The sequence below is a fragment of the Camelus ferus genome, chromosome 7 (genome assembly GCF_009834535.1).
Source record: "Camelus ferus isolate YT-003-E chromosome 7, BCGSAC_Cfer_1.0, whole genome shotgun sequence".
NCBI lineage: Eukaryota > Metazoa > Chordata > Mammalia > Artiodactyla > Camelidae > Camelus > Camelus ferus.
Window position 1 is genome coordinate 36,069,449 of NC_045702.1, and position 27,087 is coordinate 36,096,535.

At 41.4% G+C, this 27,087-nt stretch overlaps 1 protein-coding gene across 9 annotated transcripts in view; it reads left to right on the forward strand.

The window, feature by feature from the left end:
* The window catches only part of ELMO1 (engulfment and cell motility 1), a 491,925-nt gene that overhangs the window by 102,014 nt on the left and 362,824 nt on the right, over positions 1-27,087 (forward strand). For all 9 annotated transcript variants that reach the window (XM_032483695.1, XM_032483693.1, XM_032483692.1 and 6 more), the window contains 2 exons: positions 7,097-7,137; positions 8,137-8,209. In XM_032483695.1, coding sequence (XP_032339586.1) covers positions 7,097-7,137; positions 8,137-8,209 — 114 coding nt within the window. The remainder of the gene's footprint in view (positions 1-7,096; positions 7,138-8,136; positions 8,210-27,087) is intronic.

Genomic DNA, 27,087 nt, shown 5'->3' on the forward strand with positions numbered 1-27,087 from the left:
ACTCCCAAATACACACCTCGTGGCCTAGCAGCCACTCTCTTGGAAGGTGACAGAGGTGTCTCGGGGGCAATGTCTGCCTCCAAAAAAGTAGAATCTGGTCGGCAGAAGAAAACAAAACTGAGCTGAAGAATAAAGAATAGGATGAGATGGGTGCCAAAGACAGCACTGAGGGCTGGAGGCACTGGAGGAAGAAGGAAGAAATGGATATACATTCATTCATTTATTTAATTTCTTTAACCAACTTTTTTAAAAAAGTACCTGCAGAATGTCCAAGCAGGATGTAAGAAATGAAAGAACCTATTCATAGGTAACACATATTCAGTGCCTTCCCATGTACCAGGTGCTATTCCAATGTTTTTACATACATCATCTCGGTTAATATTCACTACCCTACAATGTGCGCGGTACTGCTTTTATTTTCAGAAAAGACAATGGAAGCATTGAGAGGAGAGGTAATAAACTGAAGGTTACAAAACCAGAGACTGCAGAAGTTGGGGCTCAATCCCAGGAAGTCATTTCCTAAAGTCATTCAAGCACTCATAGTCAGGGGAAGATACATTTGGGCTGGGTGAGATCCCCAAGTGGGGTGCCTTGTCGATGGACGGGAGCAGGTGGTTGCATAGGAACTCTCCTCATCAGGGGCGTGGTAGGGAGGGGCGCTGACGAGGGACAACAGCTGGGCCGTGTCCGGGAAGACGCCTCAAGGCAGGCTGGACTCCATCACCTCTGAAATAAACATCTGGGGACTCCCAAGGATGCTTCTTCTTGGGGTTCTCTCATGCCTGAAGGGAACCATGAGCTCTGGGTGGGAAGGTGATCTTTTTTTTTTTTTTTTTTTTTTTGCTATAAAAGCGAAGCAAGAAGAGGATCTGGTTTAGTGAGGAAGAAGATGAAGGGTTCGTCTTGAAGGGGTGGCAGGATACCCACGTGGATCTGCACCAGGGTTTGTTGGGAGTGCAGGTCCAGCTCTAAGAAGAGGGGTTGGGGCCAGGGGAGGCTCAGATTCAGAAATTTATGATACTGGAATTTTATTAAGGGCAAATGAGAGAATATAGAAAGGAAAGCAAACACCCACTTTAAGGACTAGAGAGAGAAGAGAAGATTGTCAGACATAGATTACAAATGAATTGCTAGAGAATTTGGCCATTCTCAGGAATGTAGGTGATTTTATGAAAAGCAGATAAACAAATCTATTTGTATAGGAAAATTTGCTTTCTGGACTTGCTGTCTTTGGTAAATTAAGTTGAATAAAGGAATCCTTAGGGGGAATAAGAGTTAAAATAAAAAGGGAAGAATAAATTTCCAAAAAGCAACCACAAAAGCATATTCATTGAATGTAACTGTTGGCACATGGTATTTTGCCAGTCAAATTCATATGGAAATGCATAGTTTGTCTGACAAATAAAAATATGTGTGCCATCATTAAAATTTTCCTAGATCAATGTAAAGAGAAGAATACTTTCGTATTCAAGATGAGTGACCTCACCGTTAAAGGGAACGGGGTAGAGAGTGCACATAATCCCCGATCCCCTGCACGTAGAAATCTGGTAACTGTGCAGCCCTCCAGGTTATCCTTAAAAACATTCCTGCTTTTCCCATCTCAGCTCAGTGCTGAGTCCAAGAAGGTAGTTTTGACCTTCAAAACAAAAAAGCTAAAGGGATTTAGTATCGATTTGGATAAGTTATGAAAACATCCTCAGGCAATTCAAATAATTTTGTCTCAATATTCTAAATCCAGATATCTTCAAATAGAGTTTAGAATTTATTTTTAGTTCCTTTAGGATTTATGGAGTCAAAGGAGGAAGTACACGTTTTCATCCTTTCAGATTAAATTTTCTTTTTTCCTGGGCTTTTCTCTCAGCGAAGTGAAAGGCAAATTATTATGTGGGTCTACAAAAAGCTACCAAGGTGTTGTGCTTGTCCCCCTGCTCCCAAATCTCAGAGAATTGGGCAGAGAGACAGAAACATCTTATGTAACCTGAGCAAATGTCAACTAAAACATAGGCAGAGCCGGCATGTGGCTTGGAATTTGAGTCAGGCAAGGGGCTCACGTCAAATTGAGGGTTTTATATAGGAAGTGAGAAAAGCACTACCAGAAGAGTGGATTTGGGGTATCTTGTTCAGTCCCTGTTTCTGAGAGTAGTCCCGCTCACCTGTGTGACCTTACTAACAAACGGTGACAGTCCTTCGATTAGTATCTGTTTTATCACTTGTTGAATTACACTCTTCATCGGCTGGCTGGCTCAGTACTCTTCCAAGCTGTGACTCACAGAGTGGTCTGTGTGGGGAGTAGTGACAGCCTTCATGCGTCCAAGCAGCTGCTTTAGGACACCCAGCAGTGGTTTACATGGTAGGAAGTGGGATGTGTGGTGATTAATCCAGGCCATCCTTCGACATGGTTTTTCTTTACAGTCAAACCTTTTATTTTTGTTTTTGAAAGTTAATGAATGTGTGAATTTTCCATTTAACAGAAGTATTGCAGTTCCTCTTGGATCCTGTTAGCGTGTATGTAACTAGTATAAGGGGTGGAGAAGCTCCCTAAGGTGAATTAAGATGCCTCATTCTTAAGGATCAAGAAGATAAGACAAATATCCTAAGTCCTTAGGAGTGATTCATTTAATGTGCTCAGTACAGAGAAGGACTGATCAGGGACATCTGCTTCGAGGAGGTGGCTTTGACATGGAGATTAATGGTAGGTAAGAGTTCATTGTTAGCGTTGGAACAGAAAGGAGGAGAGGGACATTTCAACAATGGCATAAAGTGAAAGTTTGGAGGTGTGATTTTTTTCTGGGAGGGTGGATCATCCACCAATCCAGAAGCATGGGAAACATGTACAACATTAGTAGAAAAGTTGATAGCTTGAGACCAGATTGTGGAAGGCCTTGGGTGACAAGCTAAGGGATTTATGCTATATGTGATGGTCACTGGGGATTTATGGAGGATATTGGAGCAAAAAAATGACATGAGCAAAGTTTGTGGAGATAGTCTACTTTGCCTAATTAGCGTTAATGTGGGGATTGGAGAGAAAGAAACTGGAAATGCAAAAATCTATTTGCAGGGATCTGGTGTCAAGACCCTGAGAACTTTTTTGCTTGTTTGTTGAAGTCTAGTCAGTTTACAATGTTGTGTCAATTTCTGGTGTACAGTGTAGAGGAGCCAAAGGTGGTAGTAAGGTCTGCAAAGGATAAAAGGGAGAGAGGTTGTGGAGAAAGTAATGATGAGACTCGGTATCCTGTAAATGTGTGTATCACAGAACAGAGAAGGCAAGGATATGTTCTCCAGAAATGTACATGGGAGAACTGCCCGAAGTAGGCAAGTGGAGTGCAGGAACTAATGAAAGATAGGAATCTGAGTTTGATAGGCCAGTGGAGCATTTGATTGGAAATTCATGGCAAGTAGTTAGTGCTAGTAATGATGGGCTGGTATTCAGGAAAGGCACTGAGGCTGAAGAAGCAAAATTAAGGGCAATGGGACTGGGGAACTATTCATCTCGTAGGAGTCAGAATGAGTGTCACGATTTTAGAAGGGTAGTTAGGAGGAGGTGAGAAGTAATGATGTGAATGTCACAGAGGAAAATACATACATAATCTTGTAACAAACCAGCCCTGGAGAGTAGAGAAATAAAGGTTAATGATGCTCTGGGCTGTAGTGGTGTGATAATGAGACAGAGAAGTCATGGCCAGGGTAGAGGGATTTTGAGGGGGGCTTGATTTTTATTGGGGTGAATTGATGGGTAGGGAACGGTGAGAGTGATGTTCTTTCTTTATATATTTAATGACATGCTTGCAGGAGAGTTAACTTGCTGTTTCTAACAAACTATCAGAGATTTCAAGAGTGTTTGGGACCAGACTACCGACTTAGGGCAGTTGAAGGGAATGAGGAATTGCCCAATTAAGTGAAAACAGAAGAGATAGGAACAGAAATTTGGAGTTAGGAAGCTAGAGGTAAAAGAGAAACAATGAAGAATCTCTTGGATTATTGGTTATAACTGTAGGCAAATGAAGGAAATATTGCAGCTCTGGAGAGAGGGTTTCAAAAAAAAAGGTATTGTTGACATTGTCAAATAAGTGAATGGATTAAGGGAGATGAGAATCATGAAAAGTCATTGGAATTAGGTTTGGGTGGTGGGGGCCAACATTTCATTGGAACAGACAAAGAATGGAGGGGACAGGTGTAGGAAGCAGGCCATGGGACCAGCCCTGTCCTTACATAACATTCATTTTAATTGGTGAGGCTGCATTGTAAGTGCACTGTGTTCAGTTAACTGTGATTTCTTTTCCTCTGTGGTTTAAAGTTTTCTTTTAATCTTTCTGTGTTAAATCTCTAAGCTTTGTTCTTCCATTTTCTTTACTCCTTTCATATATCCAACTTCAGAATGTTCTAGATATAATAGTTCTAGAAGCCCATAGACTTCTGTCTTTTCAAATTTGATTCTGAATCTATGAATCAGATCTGAATTAAAATCCAAGAAATTCCTCTAAGTTACCTTGACTAAGAATTCTAATTCCGAATGCCTTCTCCTACATCAGTAGCAATACTTTCTTGGCCTGATTGGTCCTTTCAATCCAGCCCTGGTATTTATATTTCAGTTTTGAGGGTGCAAGGAATAAGATTAGGGAGCGAGAAGACCAGTAGATCCTCATGAAATACTGATAGTCTGGAGAGGTCTCTGGCAGCTAGAAGTACAAAATCCTCATCTTATAGGAAAAGTTTGGTTCTTAGACAGTTCTTTTGTCCTTTGGTTGTGAGAACACATTTGCCCCTCAACTCACAGCTAAAGCCATAAACAATGGACAAGTTCTTGCAAAGACCTCGGAATTTTATAACAGGTATCCTCACTGTAGAACCTCATCTCCTTTTCTAATCTTATTCTAAAGGAGACCAACTCAGGATGTCAGGATTACCCACCATCTTTCCACCTGTCAACAACTCCAGGTCCCTCTTCTCCCTACTGTGTTTATAGTTGTAGGTAGACACTCTTTTGAACACAAGCTGGTGGACTTATTCATAGAAGCTAGAGCTCCAGTGGGAGGGAGAGCATTGGAGGAACACTGAGGACTGAGTTCAAGTTTAATCAGGGGCTAGATCCCAGTAGAAAGGACTATGAATAGTGTTCAGAATTAACCAAGAGGGCATACCTGGCAGCATGGAGTCCGAGGGCAAGGATGCAAGGAGGAAATGGGGCTCTTCTAGTGACAGGAGAGGGTAAGGAAGTGGAGCCCTAACCCTTTTCTGAGTCTTTTCTCATTTGGATTAATTCTCATTTAATTTAACTCTTATAACAGCCCTGAGGGGTGAGTAGGTCCAATTGTAACCGAGCAGGACCCTATTGGCATCATTGGTGACCATCTGGTATCTGTAATGGTGTTTGTAACTGCTTAACTGTACAGTGGTTTCAAGGAGCTGTTCTCATGCCCTTGCTGACCAGGGTTGGGCTGGAGAGGAGGGAGGCTTGGGTGGTTTACCCAATCCCTTCGTGGTGCTGTGTGTGGAGATCATGCTCAGTGCCATGCTCTTGCCCCCACTGCCCTCCTTTTGACCACTTGTGGTTTCTTTATATCCTGCTGTTCGAGCTGTAGGCTTCAGCCTGCAGCAGGAGGTCGCAGGCCTCAGCATGCTTAAAAGGCTAAAAACATTTATCAACCTGACTTTAAACTGCACAAGTTTTTCTCTAGAGCTCTTTTCCATGGAGCCCCTTCCTATGCATCCTTTGTTGTAGGAACAAGAATATTAAGAGAGTCCCAAAGCCGGAGGTGGACTTCATACCCAGCAGAGGGAAAGGGACAACTGCATCTGCAAAAGCAAGAACAACTTTGCAACAATTTTTTTTTTACCCTGTATGGGATCTCTGTCGAAACTAGTTCTGCCTCTTGAACCTTTAAACTTATAAAAAACCCCTGCCTTCTCTCCCCAGCAGGCTCACAGACTTAGAGGCATTAGCGTACTGTGACCTTCTTTGCCTGGGAAAGAAATAAAGCTGCCTTTTCTACTTCATGCAAAACTCTGTCCTTGAGTCTCAATTCAGTAAGCAGGGTACAGAGGCCAAGTTTCATCAATAAGATGCCCATTTTACAGATGAACTAGTTGAGGTTCAGCAAATTAAGGAAATTATAGGTCTCACTGCAGATGAGTTGACGCAGTTGGGATTTGAATTGATTCTCCTTGATTCAGAATTCCTTTCCCCAGACCACAGTGCCCTTCAGAAGGACAGGAGGAGAACATGTTTAGATACATTTTTATGGATGTATCTGAAAATCCAGGACCATGTGTTGTATTTCTTTGATTTCCCTTCCCCATTTGTTTCTCATCTGTGATGTGTTCTTTTGGTTGACACACTACTGCCCATCCCAGGAGACAGCCGGGGTCTGTTTGCATCCAAAGCAGAGAGTTTCGACATCTCTGGGCAAGCTGTGCGCGTCTCTTTGCTACATTCTTTCTATCTGCAGGCAGGCAGAGCACAGCTGTGGCTGTTAGACCAGGAGCACAGCTGTAGTCAGCCACGCAGCTGACACCACGGCACATGGTGTCATGGTCTCGTTACTTGAGGGTGTCCTGTTCAAGCTGCTGCATGATTGGCATTTGCTGGGGGCCACGGTGGGGCGGCGGTGGGTGGGGGGAGTTCTATGCACTTTGTAGGAATGATGTCGCCATGCTTCATATTCCATTTGCTACACGTTCTCATAAAAATATCCCACATCCAAGTTTGTTTGCATCAAACTAAACTGCTGGTTGCCAGATTTATGCACTACTCTTGAGGAATTCTGGTTATCATCTGACCTTAGGGGCTGTCATCGCCTATGAGGTCTTTGACCAAAGCTATGTTTCATCCTGATTTTAATCAGGCTATGGTAAATATGATGTACGTTTGGTTCAGCTAATAATGTTAAGTAAAAATTTTAAAAAGACCACAAAGGTGATAAATCATTAATATTGTTGATGATGGCTTGAGAAAAACAACAGACTCACGACAACAACCAAGAATAGCAAATGTAAATTCTCCTTGCTTAGATATTTCTTTAAGCCTCTTCTCTTTTTTAAAGCTTAAAATGGTGAAATGAAACTAACAGAAAGTATTTCCTTTTTCTCTATTTTTCAGAAAAAACCACTGTCTGCAATAATAAAGGAAGTCTGTGATGGGTAAGTTTTACTCAGGACTTATCTGAGGCACTCCAGTCTACAAATTGAGAAGGAAATAGAATATTCCTGTGCAGTTGTAAAATATTATTCATGAAGTCACTGCTTGATCCGCCCAGAGATACCAGGAATCACTGTGTAAAATTTCCATGACTTTTCTACCCAAATATCATCACTACTCCTCAGAGAGCAGAAAGTGTGGAATGAGTGATACATGCACACTGAGATTGGCTTTTATTTACTTTGAAAAGTTGTGGTTCATTCATCCTGCTCAGCAGGGAGCAGTTTAAAAAGTTTCTGAGGTTAAATACACATTTCATCTGGTATAAATTGAGAGGGCCACTCAGGTCCCTACAGAAGATAAAATCATTTAAGAGACAAGTCAGTGGTGTTTGTGCTACCACTGGGAACTTCACAATGATAGTGAACCAGCCTGCTTCTCTGGGGCTGCTCTAGCAAGTCAAAGGAAAAGTGCACACATATGAAAGTTGCATGTATTTGTTTGTTTTTTTAAAGCAGAGCTGTGAGTAGATTATTCCTTGGAAATTATTTAAGACCTGAGATCCTTAATTAGAATGTTCTGGTATACAACAGGTGGCCTATTTGGGCATTGTAGAACACAGAGGCAATTGAAATGTAACAATTATCAAAAATTTAAATTGCATGTATTTCCTTTGTTTTCCTATCTCTGCTCCACTCCTTCATAATAGGGAGAAATGTAACTTTATATTCAAATACCCCTTCCTCAAAGCCATGAAGATAAAATGCTTAAAGGTGAGCAACAGGCTTGGAATAAGACCTAGATAGTCCACATCTGAAATGGTCTCACGGTAACACAAGGGGGGCTAATGTCATTTTGTTTGAGACACTGAACAGTGGGTATGTTGTGTCCTGGTTCAGTTCCAAACACAGGGTGTTTAATTCATCTAACTCTATGAAACAGTAAACATGAAAATGACCCTTTTTTGTTTTTTCTGATCAGTGTATGCTTGTATTTTTCAGGTGGTCCCTTGCCAACCACGAATACTTTGCACTGCAGCATGCTGATAGTTCCAACTTCTATATCACAGAAAAGGTAGGTCCAGCACGTTATTTAATCTGAGACACTTATATTTAAGGAAATTAAAGTATAAATGATGTTTCCTCTGATCAAGGCTAAACATGCTGGTGTAAATTTTACATCCCTACCATGCATGAAAATAGAGTTTGCAAAGCAAACAACTGCTACTTTAGTATTAACAAGGGGATATTTAGCCCATTCAAGAGTGAAGACCAAATATGTTTCTGCATTCTGTTTTAGCAACAGCATTTGCCTTCTAGCAGTGAATTTCCTAATTATCTCTCTGTCTTATTGCTTGGTTAAAGCATCTATTTGATACTTAATGACTTAGTCTAGCTTTCCTTTCTCAGACTTCTTTTTTTTTCCTGAACAACCTCTAAGCTCTGCTTAAAGTAATTGAAACAATGACAAAAAAAAAAATTTCAAAGCTGGCATTCTGTAGGCACGGAGTGTTCTATGGCTCTTGGAAGCCCTGCTTCTTGGGTGATTTTTATTCTTTAGGGAGCTTGGAGGAGAAGGCGGGAGTTGTGGAGACTACAGTAGCTGTGGCAGCAAGTGCAATGTCTTAGAGATCCCTGGCAGGAGAAGGGAAAACTGACATTTCTTCAGCACCTACTGTGTGCCAGGAACTGGGCCAGGCCCATTACATCATTGCTGATTTCGTCTTCAAGACTAACCTGTGTGATGGAAACAACATTGGCTTTGGTTAACAGATAAGAACCTGAATCATAAAAGTCAAATGGCTTGGCCAGTTATCTCAGGGGTAATAAACCAGAGAACCAAGAAGCAAGTCCAGATCTTTGTGCTTCTATCACTTTTCCTTTTGGGAACTTCTAGAAAAGTTTTGCATTCATTTTATGGAATTTTATGGAAAATTCACTGAAATGCATAGGAGCCAATGTCCTTCACATGGAACTGATAACCTTCTGGGGTTGGTGGGGAGGGGAGGGGTAGCGCGGTGAATGGTTTTCATTACAACAAGGTGGTCAGTGCTGGGACAGAAGTAAATACAAAATGCTCCAGGAAAAGGGAGAATTGGGTGACCTAAAGCCTCCTGGCTTTGTTGCAATCAGTAGTCCCTAGAGTGATCAGAAGTTTCCCCTTGCATTGGGTGTCGGTGGAAAGTGAAGGCAGGAACCAGGGTCCTGTTCCCACTGTGACTGCTCGCCTCCCTTGGAGCGCGTGGCGGGAGGGGAGGGGCATTCAGTCCAGCCCCAGGGAGGACAGCCAGAGGCCTGGAAATGTTTCTCAGAAATTGCTTTATTCTTCCCAGATGGACACTGAAATCTTCATAACTGATCATATTTTTCTCGGTACAATGATTGCCAGAAGCTGAGCGTGAACAAGTGGACTAGATTTCCTGGCTTGTGTTGTATTTATTTTTTTTTTTAATTGAAATATAGTTGATATACAGTGTTGCATTAGTTTATTATGTTTACTTGTTCCTTTGATTCATTCCGCACTCAGTTACTGTCTTTCCCCTTGCTTCACTTTCTTAAGACTTTTCGTTTACTTTATACTGTATTTATATAACTTGCATGTTCTTCTTTTTGAGATAAAGAGGATATAAATAAATAGAAGCTAAATATTAGCAGTTAAATGTATTGCTGCTGATATCCTTAAACAGAAGATTGTCTCATTTCAACTCGATTTACCTTTTGAAGGTAACTAAAATATTGTGACTTTGGGGGTGTTATTGGAAAAGATTGGATGGCTTTCTTCTATTTGGGATATAATATGAAAAGGTGTAAAAATTATAAAGTGATAAAAATGATAAGACAATAGAAGTTATAATAGAGGTTTTCGAAGGTCACTAGTTAGGGGGTAGTGAAATCAATTTAGTTGGTTGCCATGGCATTAAAAATTGGAATATAATGGAGTAGAGCATGTCAGAGTGCATCACCTGTGTGGCTTGTGAAATACTTGTGTCACACACATACACATCATACATGTGCTAGTTGTTTACCCTGGGCTGTGGCGCAGAAGCAGTTGAGTCACAAATAGCTCTGCCTTTGATTAACTGTATTGAACTGTGTCCCCTGGTAGCTGTCCTGTCTTCTGCCATTATTGTCAGGAGACCTCTGTGCAGTGGAGATTACTGAGGATGGAATTCTCAGACTGGAGAACGTAAGCATCTCAGAGAGGAACCGTTAAAAATGTAGATTTTTAGATCCCAACCCTGGAGACTCAGAATGTCAGGCCTTGGATATGACCTCAGAATGGCAGGACTTTGCACTTTGAGAGCCCTCAGTGGAGTTCTGATGCAGGTGCCCGGGGGCGACTTGGAGAAACATTCGCTCTGGGGCCACTTTCTGAAGAGACAGGGACCTGAGTGTCCTAGGAACTAAACCCTGTGGACAGGAGTCACAGTCACCTGCTAAGTTTGATTTAGGAATGTGTTTGTGTGGCCGATTCTTGGAATAATTTAAAAGTTCACGTACTATTTATGCTTTTATTCTAATTAATATTAATAGATACTCAGAAAATTCACATGACGCAGAACAGTGGGGAAATTACTATTTTATAGGGCACCCTACTCATTTTCTGGAAAACCTTGTTTTGCCCGAGGAAATTCTTGAATTCAAAGGAATGTAAAGGTTTAAATTTAAACGTTGAATGTAAAGGAACTGCCACCTAAATCTGTCGTCATTCTGGGTCTCTCTTCACTGGCCAGTAGGCAGAGATTCTTCCTTTACCAAAAGTTTAGGGAATGAGAAGACTCAATTTCCCAATCGTAGCTCCTTGTTTGTAAGTAAAGTGTCATCGCTGCTCCTCCGCAGCTGTTACTGGGCACAGCGGCGCGTGCATGTGGCATAGAACTTGACGCACACAGCGCAGGGGAGGGACCTTGAGTCCTGGGTCCTCGGGGGCAAACCTGGGCTGCCTTCCATCTGCAGTTAAGCCCACCTCGTTTCTTGCAATTACTCCTAAAAATAGAGCCCATTTCCTATTTATTAAGTAACGTATTTAGCATCATCTTGGTTACTTACAGCTCAGTGAGTTGTTAGGTAATGTTTGCATTACCATGGTAACCGGTGACTAATTTTCGAAACTCTTACATGTTCTCGGTTACTGATTTTCCCTTGTATGTGAGTGAGTGGTCTCCCTCCATCAGGCAGAGATGAAATATTGCCTGTAATTTTAAAGAAGAAACAATTCTCCAGGCATGGCCTGACAAGCTAACACCTTCTATAACTGATGGATGCTTGTGAGTCTCTTCCGAGATCCTCAGGAAGGCATCTCCCCTGCTTTTCTCATGTTATCCAAACCCGTTTTCTGAAATTGTCTTTATTTGCTTATTGGATCATTAACTCCTGTTTTTCAGCGCAGGGGAAGAAAATGTCAGGTTATTGAGCAGCGTTCAGCAGAAGCATAACGTGCAAATACCTTACAGAAAGTTAAGATTCAGCTATTTATAAGTTCAGATTTTACCACAGAAACATTTATATTTTCAGGGTGATGTCTCAGAGACAGAGAGAGAAAAAAAGAGAGAGAAAGAGGGAATACAAAACAAAAAGTAAATTGTGTATTTTTTCAGCTTTATTGAGGTATAATTGACAAATAAAATTGTACGATATTTAAGTGTATGTCATGGTGATTTGGTATACACGTAACATTGTAAACGGATTCCCACCATCTGGTTAATTAAGATATCCATCACCTTATTTATTCATGTATTTATTTAGTGACAACATGTAAGTTCTACTCTCTTAGCAAATTTCAATTATACGATACAGTGTCATCGACTAAGTCACCATATTTTACATTAGGTCCTCAGACTTTATTCATCTTATAACTTGAAATTTTATAGCCCTTTACCAACCTCTTGCTATTTCCCCCAAGCCTTCAGCCCCTGGCAACCAATTTTTCTACTCTCTGTTTCTATGAGTTTGACTTTTTTGTTTTAATCTTAAGATTCCACAGATAAGTGATTCCATGCAGTGTTTGTCTTTCTCTGACTTATTTCACTTAGCAGGACACCCTCAAGGTCCATCCATGTTGCTGCGAATGGCAAGCTTTACTTCTTTCTCATGGCCAAATAATATTCCATTCTATGTATATATATATATACACATATATATACCTCATCCTCTTTAACCGTTCATCCTAACCATTCATCCTTAGGTTGTTTCCATATCTAATTGTAAATAATGCTGCAGTGAGTATGGGAAGGCAGATTCCGCTTTGATAGCCTGCTTTCCTTTCCTTTGGATATCTACCCAGAAGTGGGACTGTTGGATCCTTATTATGGTTCTATTTTTGATTTTTTTGAGGAACTTGCATACTGTTTTCCATAGTGCCTACACCAATTTACATTCCTACCGACAGTGTGGGAGGGTTCCCTTTTTTCGTATCCTCACCAACACTTACCTCTCTCTCCCAATCTCTCTCTCTCTCTTTGTTTTTGATAATAGCCATTCTAACAGGTGTGAGTGGTTTCTCATTGTGGTTTTAATTTGCATTTCTCTGATGATTAGTGATGCTGAGTAGTCATATACTTGTTGGCTGTTTGTATGTCTTCTTTGGAAAAATGTCTATTCAGTTCTTCTCCCCTTTTCTTAAATTGGATTGTTTGATGGCTTGCTATTGAGTTGTGTGAGCTCCTTATATATTTTAGATTTTAACCCCTTATCAGATGTATGATTTGCAGATGTTTTCTCTATTCCATAGGTTGTGTTTTCATTTTGTCAGTGGTTTCCTTTGCCGTGCAGAATCTTTTCTGTTTGATGTAATCCCACTTGTTTATTTTTCCAAACTGTGTGTTTAAGTGTTCCAGTGGAATTTGTCTTCCGAAAAAGAATTCTACAGAGAGGGAGTGCTAGGCATTTTAGTCCATTATCCTCATTCCAGTCTGATGATGAGGTATTATTATCTCTGACTTACAGTGAGGAAAGTGAATCAGAGAGCGATTACACAACAACTTGTTTAGGTCATACAGATGGGCAGTGGTCAAGCTGAGGCTTGGACCCGGATGCTGTCTGTGCCACCTCCTGGAGACCCTCTGTCCCTACTGCCTGGGCCTCGATTTGTTTATGACGCCTTTGTCTTGCTGACACCAAGCCAGTGATCCTGATGGTAATTGCCTCCAGTCAACAAAAACAAGAAGTTACAGCCTGTGAGCATTGGTTACTAGTTTACTAGGCTGTGGCTTCCTTATTCTTTAGGAGGATGACTTGGAGAAATTTGTAACATAATCTTCCACTCAGTAGGGATTAACAAAGCACATTTTCCTTTGCCTTTGGTCTGGATTGTCTAATTGTCTAAGGTAGTTATCAGTCCACTAATACCATTCTTTTTAGGCAAACAGGAAAATTGCCTCGTCATCCTTAACCTTAAGCATGCAGGCAGGTAGGTCCCCAGAAAACACGAGGCATGGTGGAGGGTGCCATTAGGAGACTGTACTTGTGGACAATTGAAGTTTTATCATGATTTCACAATGGTATTGGTGCCCCTGTGCTAAGACCTACTTCAAAATGTATGAAGTATAGTGATACACCTCGGCAGGATCTCGTTTCTTTAAGATCTTATTTTGTAATAATAGAAATAACCATGCCTCATCCGGGCCCTCTCTGCAAAGCTGGCCCCAGGAACCTTTGGGAAGGAAGTGGGGTCGTTTGAAACGTACTCCTTTTTAATGCTATTCCCACTTCCTGGGTGCTCTGATTTCTCAGACAGGCCTTGAGCTCCCCCAAATCCCTGGACAGACAGGAACTGTGTGTCCCTGGGACTTGTGTGACCCACCTGGGTCAGGAGACTACTTGATTATTGTGTGGAATTCAGTTCAACTATCACAGTTTGAGCACTGGACTCTACAAAGAGCTCAATGAGAATACATTTCATTCCCTGCACCCTTGGATCCCAAGGTCTAGCGGAGGAGAAAACCTCGCCGTGGGCACGGGTTCTGAAGAAGGAGAGGGAGGGACAGAGTAGAGGGATCCACAAGGATTCTGGAGTGGACTAACCATGTCTGAACTGAATTTTGAAAGACTAATGGGATATGTCTCCATTCAAGGACAGAACAATTCTTGGGAGTTTTAGGCGCCTGGGCAGGCCACCTGAGGAGTCAGTTGGGGGACGGTAACAAGTGCACTGAAGGTTTGTTGGATGCTTGCTCTGAGGAAGGTGTTCAGCTACGTGCTTCACGTGGGCTACTTGTACTTTAATCTTCACGGTCAGCCCCAAACCAGATTTTATTGTTAATGTGCTCCATTCTCCACAGGGCACAGCTGAGGCTCAGGGGTGTGAGTAGCAGAGCTGGGACTGGACTCGGGGGTCTGACTCCAGATCCAGGGTCCTGTGCTCTTGGGCCGTGCGGTGGGACCGGTGGGAATCTGGGTGTTTGTCACTGTGCTGTGCCACGGAAGAAAAGCACACCAGTTCTTGGTGTTGGAGATGGAGATCGATCTTTCCTTCCTCTCTTTTACCTGCCAGGTCTCCTCTGCTGATAGCCCTTATTCTTCCCCAACTCGGTCCTCTAAAAAGCGTGTGATTCTATTTATATCTGCGACCCAATAACGCAGCTTGATCAGAATTGCTGGACCCAGTAATTTGCCTTAGAAATTCCCTAGAGGTGTACACATGACCAGCGGAGTTCCTTTTCCATTTGGAACAAGTCTGATGAGTCCAAGGGAACTGGTTCCATCCCTGCATGTGAAGGTCAGCTTTGTACAGAGACGGTGAATGGTGCTTCTCAGCTGGGTTGGTTAACACAAAGGCGTGAGTCCCTGTTGGTCACTAAACAAATTGAGGACAGGGGTGTCGTGTGGCTGGCTCAAGGACACTGTAATGAAAACAGTTTAATTTTGTACATATGCCTTGGATAATTTTCATTTCAAATAGGCCTTTTTTGTGTGATGGACATAGGCTGTCTAATAAAAGAAATCTGGGGCATTTGTGTTAACTACATCTACTTCTGTGTCAATACCCTTAAGCACAAGACAGCTCTGGTCAACTTGGCTCATCTTTTAAAAGTGGCTAAAATATTGTGAGGTTTGGGGTATTATTGGGACAAGATTGGGAAATTTTCTTCTATCTTGAGTATAATGTAAAAAGTATAAAATGGCTTTTAAATGATACAATTACAGGACAAGAGAGGTAATAATAGGGTTTTTCAAACCGTTGGTCACCACATATTAGTGGGTGTTAAATCAATTTAGTAGGTTGGAAAGACATTAAACAATGGACCACAATAGAGTAGAGAAAGATCAGAGTGTGTTACAAGTGTTGTTTTGTGAAATATTTGTTTCTTGTACATTCACATACATGTGTAGTCTTATTTTTTTCATCCTGGGTGAGGAGCAAAAATGTTTGAAAATCATTGAAAATATTTACAAGGTGGGAGGATTAACTAGGGGGAATAAATACAAGTGCTGTATGTTACAGAGTTTAAGGAAGCCTCACATTTGGAGTGTGTTCTTCCCTGAAGAAAGTAATACACACACACGCTCTCTCTCTCTCTCTCTCTCTCTCTCTCTCTCTCTGTCTCTCTCTCCTCACGTGCCGCCACCACCACCAAACAAAATACAAAGCAAACTGAAGCATGTCTTTTCCTGGGGAGCTGCCCCTCCACTGGCTTCTAAGAGGGGCAACTTAGGGCCTGGTGCCATGTGTCCCTTCCCTGTTACCCCCAACAGCTATGGGGACCAGAAATTGACACCTTACCCTAGCTGAACCCCCGACATTCTCTGCTGGGAATCTGAAATTGAGAGGTGAGCTGCGTGCGTGATGGTGTTTGCTAGCACGAGAAGGTCAGATGGAGTCAAAGCTGATACGATGTCAGGGCAGATACATCTCCCTGCAAGCTGAGAACAGAGCTGTGTAGCCCCAGCCATCCATGCACAGAATAAAACGAGTCTGCGGAAAGGATTGAGACTTGAGATAAATGGGGATGAAGGCCTGTGAGGGAGTCTGAGGAGGGGGAGAGGGAGAGGCTGCTGATCCTGATTTCCTCTCTGCTTTCCGATTCCTGTCTTGGCAGCCCTGTGAGAGGAGCTGCTGTGGCTTTTCACTCCTGCCCCTAAAAACCACTGCATGCAGGTCTCAGTTACTCTTGATCAAAGAACTTGCACTGGGACAGGCATTTTCATTTGCGTAAACCAGAGCCCGGGAACATTGTAAATTTCCTAGCCCAGCCACATATGCTCTGCGAAGCTCCCTTTGCTGCTGCCTTTAGTAAAACATTCTGGATTTGTTCAACAGAAGCCCCTGTTGCTGCCTCAGCAAGGTACCCCTCACTCAGCCAGGTGTAACCAGCATAAGCTGCCACTTGCAGACCTGGGCCAGTGCCTCAGGGACCGGCTCTCAGCAGGCAGGAGTGAACAAAGAAAGATGTTCCTGCTTTTCAGCTCCTCTGACTGCCAACATTTCTCTCCTGCTGCCCCTTGGCCCCGTCTCTTGCCTTTCTCACACCCTGCTACCTGCTCTCGTCTTTGTAAAAGACTCCATGTTCATGTGTGCCTTGCTGCTGAATTCTTTCTTCTTTGATTTGTAACCGAACCTGACTTCCGCTCTGGAAGCACCTTGCCCTTGTATACCTTGCACCTTGCTTGTATGCCTGTCTCCAGTCTCTAGAAAGCACTGGACTTCCCTAGACAGGCTGCTTGTCCTGGATCTGCCTGCTCATAATCCAAGGCTGTCCAAGAGAAGTGGCCATGCCGGGAGGAAAAGGGCCACACCTGCAGGTATTCCCGAAAAGAAACTCGTACTGACTTCCTGCATGTGCTGGACACTGTGCTCAGCTTGAGAGTTTTTTTTTAACATCTTAATTAAGGTAGAACTCATCCATCATAAAAATCTACCCATTTAAAGTGTACAATGCAGTGGTTTCTAGTGTATTAACAGAGTTGGATATAGCGCTTTATTTTTTAGATCGTAAAACTGTGTCGTTTCTACTTGGGGTACTGTCCGGTTCCAAACCAGCAGCTCTCAGATGTCAGTGTAGATGACAGCCTCAAATCTAGAGATGTGGATTGAATAGATCGAGGCTGGGGTTCAAACAGTTTTAACCAATCCAGGTGGTACTAGTGCCACATCTGCACACTAGCCACTAGAAGTGTGAGCAGTCCCTGATCTTTCTCCTGATTTCTGCATGCAATGTGTCTGCTGAAGAAAATACACAACCTAACAGTTACCGGTTATGTTTTATTCAAAGACCTGCCTGAGGACTATCGCCCAGGAGACAGCCTCTCAGATAGCTCTGAGGAACGGCTCCTAAGAGGTAAGGGAGGAGCCAGGCTATATAGGAGTTTTTGCTGAGGGGGAAACCAAAAACATTTAGTCAAACATCAGAAGAGTACTGTTAATTACAAAAAACCCCCAAAACCCAGACATCTCAAGTTAATGATTTTAGCGCTTTTCTATGTTTGGGAAGAGGCAGGAGCCTGGGCTCACTGAAATTATTTCTTAGATATGCATTATCTCGGGTCAGTATCCCGTTTTTCTCCATCCTGAATTCCCCTCAGGGTGCTCTCGGAGGCTGGCTGCAGTGGCTGATGGCTTGATGGCGGCAATATTTGCTGTTTACCAGAATGTCAGGCGACATTCTTTGTTTATTGAAATGACAGGCAGAATTTTTTGTCTGCAGATGAAAACCCATATTGTGAATTCTTATCAGCTTGTAGGCCTGTTGTGCTCCCTGAGCTGGGGACATCATTCTGCTTGGTCTCCATCATTGCTGAGGGAGAATGAGGCCCAACTTCCTTACTTAATCTGGCCGTCAAAGGTGTGTCACAATCTAGCCCCAGTCAACATTTTCAATTTGCCATCTTTTTCTTGTTTTCTCAACGTTAGCCAAACTGCCTCGGTGTTCTGAAAATAAACCTTGTTCTGTCTCCCTTGTGTAGCTTTACTAACTTGGAATTCAGTCCTGTCTGCCTGCCCTCCCTCCATCCCATTCTGTTTCAAGTCCTAGATTAGATGCTGAGGGTAAAGAGATGAAATGACCTACTCCTTGCTTCTGGGGGAGAAGAGTCTTAAAGACAGACACACACTGGAAGTAATGGCATTAAAGTAACTGCCATTTCAGGACAGCCGACTCTCTTCTCCTTACCAATCCTAAATTATTTGAGCCGGAAGAAACCTTGGCTGCTTGCCTGAAATAATCTTAACCCTGATGTCGGAGATTAATTTCTGCATCAAGTCCTTCAGGTATAAGTCTCTTCTCTTCCTCTGCTGCTGTAGGAATAGTCTCTTTAGGTTATTGTCTCTTAGCTAATCAGGACCTGCAGCTCTTTTTGTTGCCTTGAACTCTTATTTAACTATTTGTGTGCTAATTTGTATTTCCCCCTCCCTATGATTCCAAATGCCTTATCAAAAAAAAACTCCATGTTCTACTCCTGGGTCCCCTCCAGCGCCTCACTTGGTTCCTTGAACATATTCTGTAGGTGTTCAAAGATTGTTTGTGGATTTTTTGTGATGCAGTTTTCTTTGTGAGATTAAAAAGTACAAGTAGTTGCTTAAATTATGTATAATGTTGGTTAATTCAATTACCAGCATATGCACATACACGTTCAGATTATTCACACTGGAGGAATTGTAGAGTGAATAAATGAATCTTAATGCTCTTCTCAGTCTTAAATCAGTATTGAAAAGCTGGCTTTCAGTACCCCACAACTGATTATCTTTTCCAAAATAAGTACGTACATACGTACATACACACACACATAATATTTATACCGTGCTGGATGTCGACTGAAAATTTTAAAGATTCATGAGATTGCATAAGACGATTCTTAAACCCAGTCGCATGGATTTAAGTACTCCTTCTTTAGAATAAATGACCTATTTCGGAGAACTTGGTCAGCTGTAGGAATTTATCTCTAGTTCACAGCAATCGCTGTGGGGAGGCAAAAATAAGAGACCCTCTGGTACCTCACTTTCTACAAATAATTCATTACGCAGAGGATCAGAGAGTAATGCAGTTTTAAAGTTGGTGTTACCATTTTTATTTCCATTGTAGCAAACAACAGCCTGTAAGAACGAAACTGTAGCTGTGACAGATAATTTACCCCAAATTGTGCAGTAGTTCAATTCTGAGAAAGAGAGTTTTACTTGATTTCACCCTGACGGATCCATTAATATTCATGTGCTCACCCATCTTCAGTTCTTTAGTCCAGGCAGGCTTGGCTCTGTGGAAGCAGTGGTCATAGAAGAGTAGAGAGAATTCTAGGCTTAAATACATGCTTTAAAGTTTCCGTGAAGGAAAATACTGGCAACCGACTTCAAAACCTTGTTGGCATTCTCTCCCCGCGACCCCCCCCCACACTCTTTTTCATTAGATGAAGGAGAAGTTTATGGTAGTCACACTCCACTGTGCTGACACATTTTTTCATAACCGAGGAACAATTAAATGCCAGTGTTTGCAGCTGGAGTTACAGATACATACAGTGAAAGCAAGTTACTAAGAGCAAAGGTTGTAGCAAGAATCTCGGCCAACAGGAAAAGCACTTTGGAATTTGGCATATTGTGTTTACTATGTCTTAGCCCTTTCATCTTCCATAATAAAAATCGCATAGACTGAGTGTCTTACAAACAGCAGATCTGGAGTCTGGAAGTTCAAGGTGAGGGTGCTGGCAGATTCAGCGTCTGGTGAGGGGATGCTTCCTGATTCGGCCATCAGGTCCTTGTGCCCTCATCAGGCAGACAGAGAGAGGGAGCTTTTATAAGGGCACTAATCTCATTCACGAAGGCTTTCTCATGACCTAATCACCTCCCGAGGCTACACCTCCCAATACAATCTCACGTTGGGCGTTAGGATTTCACTCCTGAGGGCTAGGATCTGACTTTTGAGGGGACACGAACATTCAGTCTGTAGCAGGACACCACATGTGAACCAAGAATAGTTTACTGTCATCCCCTAGATTTTACATTTTGAGATTTTCCAAGTCAGGGACCAAAAGATTATTAATATTATTACGATTTACTTTAAGAACGTATTGGATTTTTCCCAATTCAGTAGTCAAAGAAAAGGCAGGGGTTGAGCCAGGGGCAGGATGATAGCCACTTGGCATCCCTGTGTATTTGGTTCCTGGGATGTTGTTTGGGATAGAGTGGCAGGTACTACTCCTGGGTTCCCTCAGCGCTTTCTCGACCTGTCAAGCCCAACTTGTAAAAACTGAAATGTATCCGCACACCTGCACATATACACACATGCCTCAGACTGTCCCAGCTTCCCTCAGGAGCCATCCAGCCCTAGCACTGGGCTTCAGCCAGCTGTTTCCTTTTCTGGGGATGTCACCCCACCTCCCTCCTGGTGCCTTTGCTCTTAGTGACTCAAGCTAAATTGGCATTAGGCTTTCTGAAGTATCTAAAAACATTTTTGGGGTGTTTTTAGAATATTCTAATTAGAGTTTGGGAATTGGAGGGGAGCTATCATTTAAAATCATTTGGTGCTTTTCCTCTAGGACTTGGAAGAGTATATGCTTATTTCACGATGAAGAAAAAAAAAAAAGACTGTCTAAGTTGAGTCATACAAATGAGAGGGAGCAGGAGAGAGGAGGGTACTGACTGCCACCAGCATTACTCAGATGTCAGTGGGTTTTATGACATGTTATTTAATGTTTACCACTGACTGTTGGGTAGAGGCTATAACAAGATGATTACACAGACAGCTAACTTTTTTTTTTTTTTTTTTTTTTTTTTTTTGCTTAGGCTCCCTAGCTTGTGTTTGGTAAGATACAACCGCTTCTGGAATTGCAAGCAAAGATAAATACCGGAGGTCATGGTAATTCCATGTTCTCCAGTTCAGCTATTAAACCAATGAATAGATTGACTCAAGTACTGAAACATTTAACTGTGTAATGCTCAGATACAAAATAAGTGGCACACGGGTTTCATCCGAAGGCAAGCACTTGTTTACCAAAAATGACCCTAGAAATACCAGGACAGCCCTTCTAAACAAAACTAACAAGAGTGAAAAACAACAACCCGTTATCAGTAGAGGCAATGAGTTCTGAGGATGACTTTATGACACTTATATTGTGTTCCAAAGCCAGAAAGCTAGTTGTAAATTTCCTAAGCACAATCCCATGCATGTTTCTTTATACTCCGGGGATGTGGTTTATTTTTGAATAGCTACTGGGCTATGGTTCTCAAAGTTTTAAGATGGAAACACAACATATACCGTGTGTGTGTGTCAAAGGTAACACAAAAAAGTCATGAAACAATAGTCACCATACTATTCATGCTACTGGAAATGCCTTTCTGTTGTGGTTGGTTTTAGTCTTTTACTTACAATTTTGTTTTATATTTTTAAAATGTTTGCTAGGACCTACCTGGGTGACTTCATGACTGATACTGATTGTTATCCCCAGTGTGAAAACCATTTCATTTCACTTTCTGCTCTATGAGGTCACAAAGTTAGGTTTCCATCCCAGTGTCTAGAACAATTCTCAAAAAAAAAAAAAAAAAAAAAAAGAAGGAATGAATGCCCACTACAATAGTAGATCAATGATCAAAGGACAGACTTGAAGGATAGGCATGAACAAAAGGAAGACAAGAAATAAAAGAAAGATACAAAGTTTGGTAGAAAGACTGGGGAGAGGACTAAGGAAGGAGATCTTGTTTGCACTCAAGAGAGGTAGTGGGTCTGCAACTGTTTTCTGGATGTGACACTCTGTGACATTGGGGGTCTAGGATGCCCACTCTTTCTACTGTGATCAGCATTAAGTTACGGTGATAACGACTGCATGATCATTTCTTTTTGATCTCCGCCATTCCAGTTATCTATTTTTGCATTAAAACACTCCAGATTCAGTAATATAAAACAAAACTCCATTATCAGTGGCGATGCTTAGTTACACTCGCTGATTCCCTGGGTCAGGGATTTGGACATGGTGCAAGGATGATGGCTTGTCTCTGTTTGATGATGCCTACAGTCATGGGAAGACATGAATATCTGGGGGCTGGAATCATTTGGAAGCTTCTTCACTCATGTACCTGGCTCCTGGGCTAGGGTGACTCAAAGGCTGGGTTCAGCTAGCATTGTGAACTGGAGTGCCTACCTGTGGCCTTTCCTTGTGGCGTCCTCACAGCATGGTGGCAGCGTTCCAAGAAGCTCCCTGAGAGGGCACTTCCTGAGAGCCAGTGGTCCAAGAGAACCAAACAGAAGCTGAGTGGCTCTTTATGACTTAGCCTTGGAAGTTTTGTAGAATCTCCTGCTGTACCCTGCTGCTGAAAGCAGTCATAAGCCTCACCAGATTCACGTGGAGAAGATACGTACCCCTCTTCTCCATGGAAAAGTGGCAAAGAACTTTGGAGCTTTTGACTAAATTCCCAGATGCCTTTCTCTCTCAGGGAAAAGCCGTTAGATAGATTTGCTATTTTCCATGAGATATCCAGAGATTAAGCTATGTCTTCTACTTTTGCTAGATTTCAACTTTTTAAGCTAAGAGGAAGAAGAAAAGACAGTTAAAGTAAGACAAATAGAAGGAAATTTACATCATTTAAAGGTAGAGCAGCAATGAGATGATTTTCCATGTTGATAAAGGATGCAGGAGGAGGAAAGATTTATTGCTTCTGTTTCTGAAGGGTGGAGAAGGAAGACTCATTGGGTAAATTGAGCAAGTGTTCACAGGACTTTAGAGGGAATTTCTTAGGTATTTTGATGTTTACACCTTCTTCTGAGTATAATTTTGGGAAAATTAGAATAGGAAATTTTGGGCAAATTGGAAAGGGAAAGCTTTAGAAGATTACAGTTAAAAAATAAAAGTGAGTGCTTTGTTACCATTAACTGCACTTGTAAACTAGTAACTACTCTTTGTTTTTCAAAGACAGTGTTGTGCTTGGTGCTGTGGCAAAAGAGAAAGCTGCAAAATACCTGGTGTTTTCATTTCAGTCCCATCAAGTCTCTGGGACTGGTGTCGATCAAGTTAACTTTGGTTATGAAGCATTCTTTAGTCACTCTTCAGTCTTACAGGGGAAAATTACAAAAAACAAAATGAAACAAACAAAAATTTAAAGTGATTCACTGTGGTCTTACCTAAATTTTCCATTTCATTAAGAGATGAATAAGAAGGGATGGCTTCCTCCTCCATTTTTTAAAATGTATTTCTTCTCTTTTCCCATTCTTTCTCTGTTTCCTGATGTTTATTTTTTTCTTCTCCTGTGGCCCCCCCTTTTTTTCCTGCTGATCCTTCCTTCCTTCTTTCCTTCCCTCCCTCCCTCCTTCCTTCCTTCCTTCTAATTATCGGCGGACTTTAGTTTTCCTTCACTCCATCTTTCCTCACTACCATCTCTTGTTTTAGGTTATTAGCCATCTTTTAAAAACTGTCTCTTCCTAGTCTCTGTTCATCTACTTTTCTTCCTCTTTTTGTTCAGATGCCCTTTTTCTTGCAACTTTAGACTTGTAGGCTAGTGCAGATTTTTAGATATATAAAAAAAAATCAGATGCCACTTAACTAATTTAATGCAACTTATGTAAAACTTTTTTTTCAATATCTGTTGCTCCTAACCAAACAGATAGATATAAAATATCAAATTTCATTTTAAAAATTTACAGATTAATCACATTGATATATTAGAAGAAAAAGAATAAAAAATTGTTCTAATGATCAGGATTCTAGTACTCAGAGAAAACCACTGACGTTTTAGTATATACACTTCCAACATATGTGAGTTTGGGTGTGCATTTGTTTTGAAAATGGAATCATAGCATATACATTCTTGCATAATTTGCATTTTAAATTTTAACTTAGTGTCTAGTAGGCATCTTAACATGTTGGTTAGTAACTCTTCCCACTTCACTGCATAATGAAGATTAAACAGGGTAATGTTGACAAAACACTATGCCAGGCTTAGCCCATGGTCATCCATCCGTGAGTCATATTTCCTATTTATTTGTCAAACTTTCTTAATGGCTAAGAAGTATTCAACTTGGTTTTTAAATCAGTTCTTTTTGTTTGGATTTTCAGATTGTTTGCCTTTTCTCTCTCTTCCTCTCTCTTTTTGTTTGTTTTTGTTTTTGTTTTTAAAATAATGCTGAAGTATCCATTCCTCAAACTGAATCTTTGTGTAATGCCAGAAAATATCAATAGAAGTTGAATGATGAGTCAAGCTGGGTCGTCCTGACTTGTGTAGCTGCCGCTACCCTGCGTGCCAGGCTCTTTCACAGGCAATTCATTTAAGCCTTTAGGGCTCCCAAGGGTCTTGGGGTGGGGGGAGATTTGAAGCTTTAGGTCACACAGCTCTGAACTGAAACTGAGATCTTCTATATTATTGCAAAGAAGTTTCCATTTCAGGGGATTTTAGAGATGGTTCAAGTCTTCAGAAATATTTGATTTTTCTGGCCTTTTAAAGGATTATTTTGAACTATTTCAACATGAATAAAAAATCAACATAAAGTGTAATAATGGCTTCATTATTATTAACTTAAGCTACCAGGTTAAGTTGACTTTAGGCAGACCTCCATGTGAAGCATTTCATTTCCTCCATCCTTGTGCATATATTTACACTTCTTATAAACGTGTCATTGACCGGGAAGATTGTACTGTTTTATTTTAAATCAGGCATGAATCCACCCACTCAAGTAAAATCACCTAAGCAAGTTTCCTGCTGCGGCACCTGAGTGCCTGGTTCTTATCCGATCGGGGATAGTTCAGGCTTCTTGGCGTGGGCACATGTCAGTTTCAGATAACAGGGGAAGGCTGAATTTTATTCCTTTCTGTAAGTTTTGAGTGCTCTTTGCCTGACCTCCAATACTGATTATGAGGACTGAGTTGAGATTAGATGTTAGTCATACAGATTTCAAAGAAAAAGTGCCCTGTTGTTCCCTTCCAAGCACCTGGAGAAACTCCTGAGATTTCAAGTTTAGATCTTGAAGGTTACTACTGACAGCTTCATACCTGGGTATTGGAGGCAGAAGTCTAAGATGGTCCCCAAGATTCCCACCCCCTACTGAGGCATGCCCCATGTCATCCCCTCCTCCTGAGTGTGGTCTGGACCTGTGAATATGATGGGATGTCACTCTTGTGATTATGTCACACTGTATGTCGAAGGGATTCGCAGTTGCAGTTGAAGTACCTTGACTTTGGGTTAATGAAAAGGGGGATTATCCTTGTGGACGTGACTTAATCAGATGGGCCCTTTACCAAAGGTGAAACATTAAAGAGATGCTCTCCTGTTGGCTTGGAGAAGAGCAACCTCTCGGAGCTGAGAGTGGACCCTGGCCAACAGCTGGCAAGGAAATAGGGGTGTCAGGGAGTGGGATCTTAGTCATAAAACCGCAGGAAACCAATGCAATGACAACTGAAATGAACTTGGAAGTGGCCTCTGAGTTCCTAATAAGGATGTGGCCTTCTGACACCTTGATCTCAGCCCTGTTGGACCCGACCAGAGGACCCAGTTAAACTGTGCTACACCCCTGACCTTTAGAAACTGCGACATCATACTTTTGTTTAAGCTTCGAAGGTGTGGTAGTTTGTTACTGCAGCAATAGAAAATGAGCATATTGTGTGAATGCATCCAGATTTCCTCTACATTAAGATAACAAAAGCAAACTGAATGTGGAAGCTTAGTATATTATTGTAATGATCATCCATAATACCAGATATTGAATTTTTATGTTAATAAAAAAGCTTCATGATTCCTGCTGATTACCTTTATAAAATATACATTTACAAACCTAAGCTCATAAAGCATGTTAATATTAATACAATACCTCTTTGTCTATTTTAGGTTCGGAGGCACCATCTGATGGATTTTTTTTTTTCCATTTCTAGAACAAAAAGATCCCATTATTTGAAAAACCACTGGCTTGGCTAATAGGCACTTTTTCAAAAGACTGCATTTTGGTTGTTTTAAGAATATAACTGTTGGCAGGGAAAAGAAGAACAGGATTGTGCAAGGCTAATTTATAGTCAGCACATTGTTTTTAAATACATGTTTATCTTTAATTGTTCCCTCATTACAAAGCAACTGCATAGATGTAAGAAGTCCAACCGCTACTTTTGATTCAGACAGATGCATTTTGCACTAGTGATTTTCAGTTTTTTAAAGCAGAACTCAATTAAATAGTAATTTGAAACTTTTTAATCAAGCAATATTTCAAACATATGAAAAAAAGTACAAAAAAGGATACATTGACACCTATATACCTAATCATCTAGACATTAATAGAGGGGAACGTTTTGCCTGTTGCCTTAAAAAAGGGCAACCCAGCTACAGCCCTGCTGTATCATTTTTCCTGTCTCTGCTCCTATTCCTCCCTCTTCAGAGGTAAATACTAGCCTGAAATTGCTGTATATTATTCTCATGAATGTTTGATAGGTTTTCTGCATATGTATGTATTCATGAATAATGTAGAGAATTGTTTTGTGTTTTAAAATTTAAATTATCGGTTATCATATACTGAAGGTAACCTTTTGCAATTTAATTTTTTTCACCCAAATTTATATTTTTGAGATGGCTTATGAATAGTCTCATGGCATGAATAAAACACAGTTGATTAATCCAGTTTTCCACTGATAAGCATTTAAGTTTTTTTCCCCCAATTTCAGGATCACAAATAGTACTGTCATGAATATCCTTGTTCCTGTACTCATGTGACCCCATTTGAAAGTTTTTCTAGACTAGAATATAGAAAGCTGTTGGGTTGAATCTTTAACTTTACTGGAAGCTGCCAAACTGCTTTCCAGAGTGTTTCTGCTAGCCTAGTCCCACCCACAAAGTCGAGTTCCTCTTCCCTTCTTTTACCCAGTGCTCATGTCACAGTCCTGCTGAAGTTAGCCAACTGGATGGGGCCGGGGTAGGGGTGGGCAGGGCGTACGACTTCTTGTGGCTTTAATTTGTATGTCCCTAATTGCTGAGGCTGAGCCTGTTTCCTATGTTTGTTGTGTCTTCAGATTTCCTTTCTACGAACTGCCTGTACGGTCTTTGTCCAACAGTGGGAGGGGAGTATT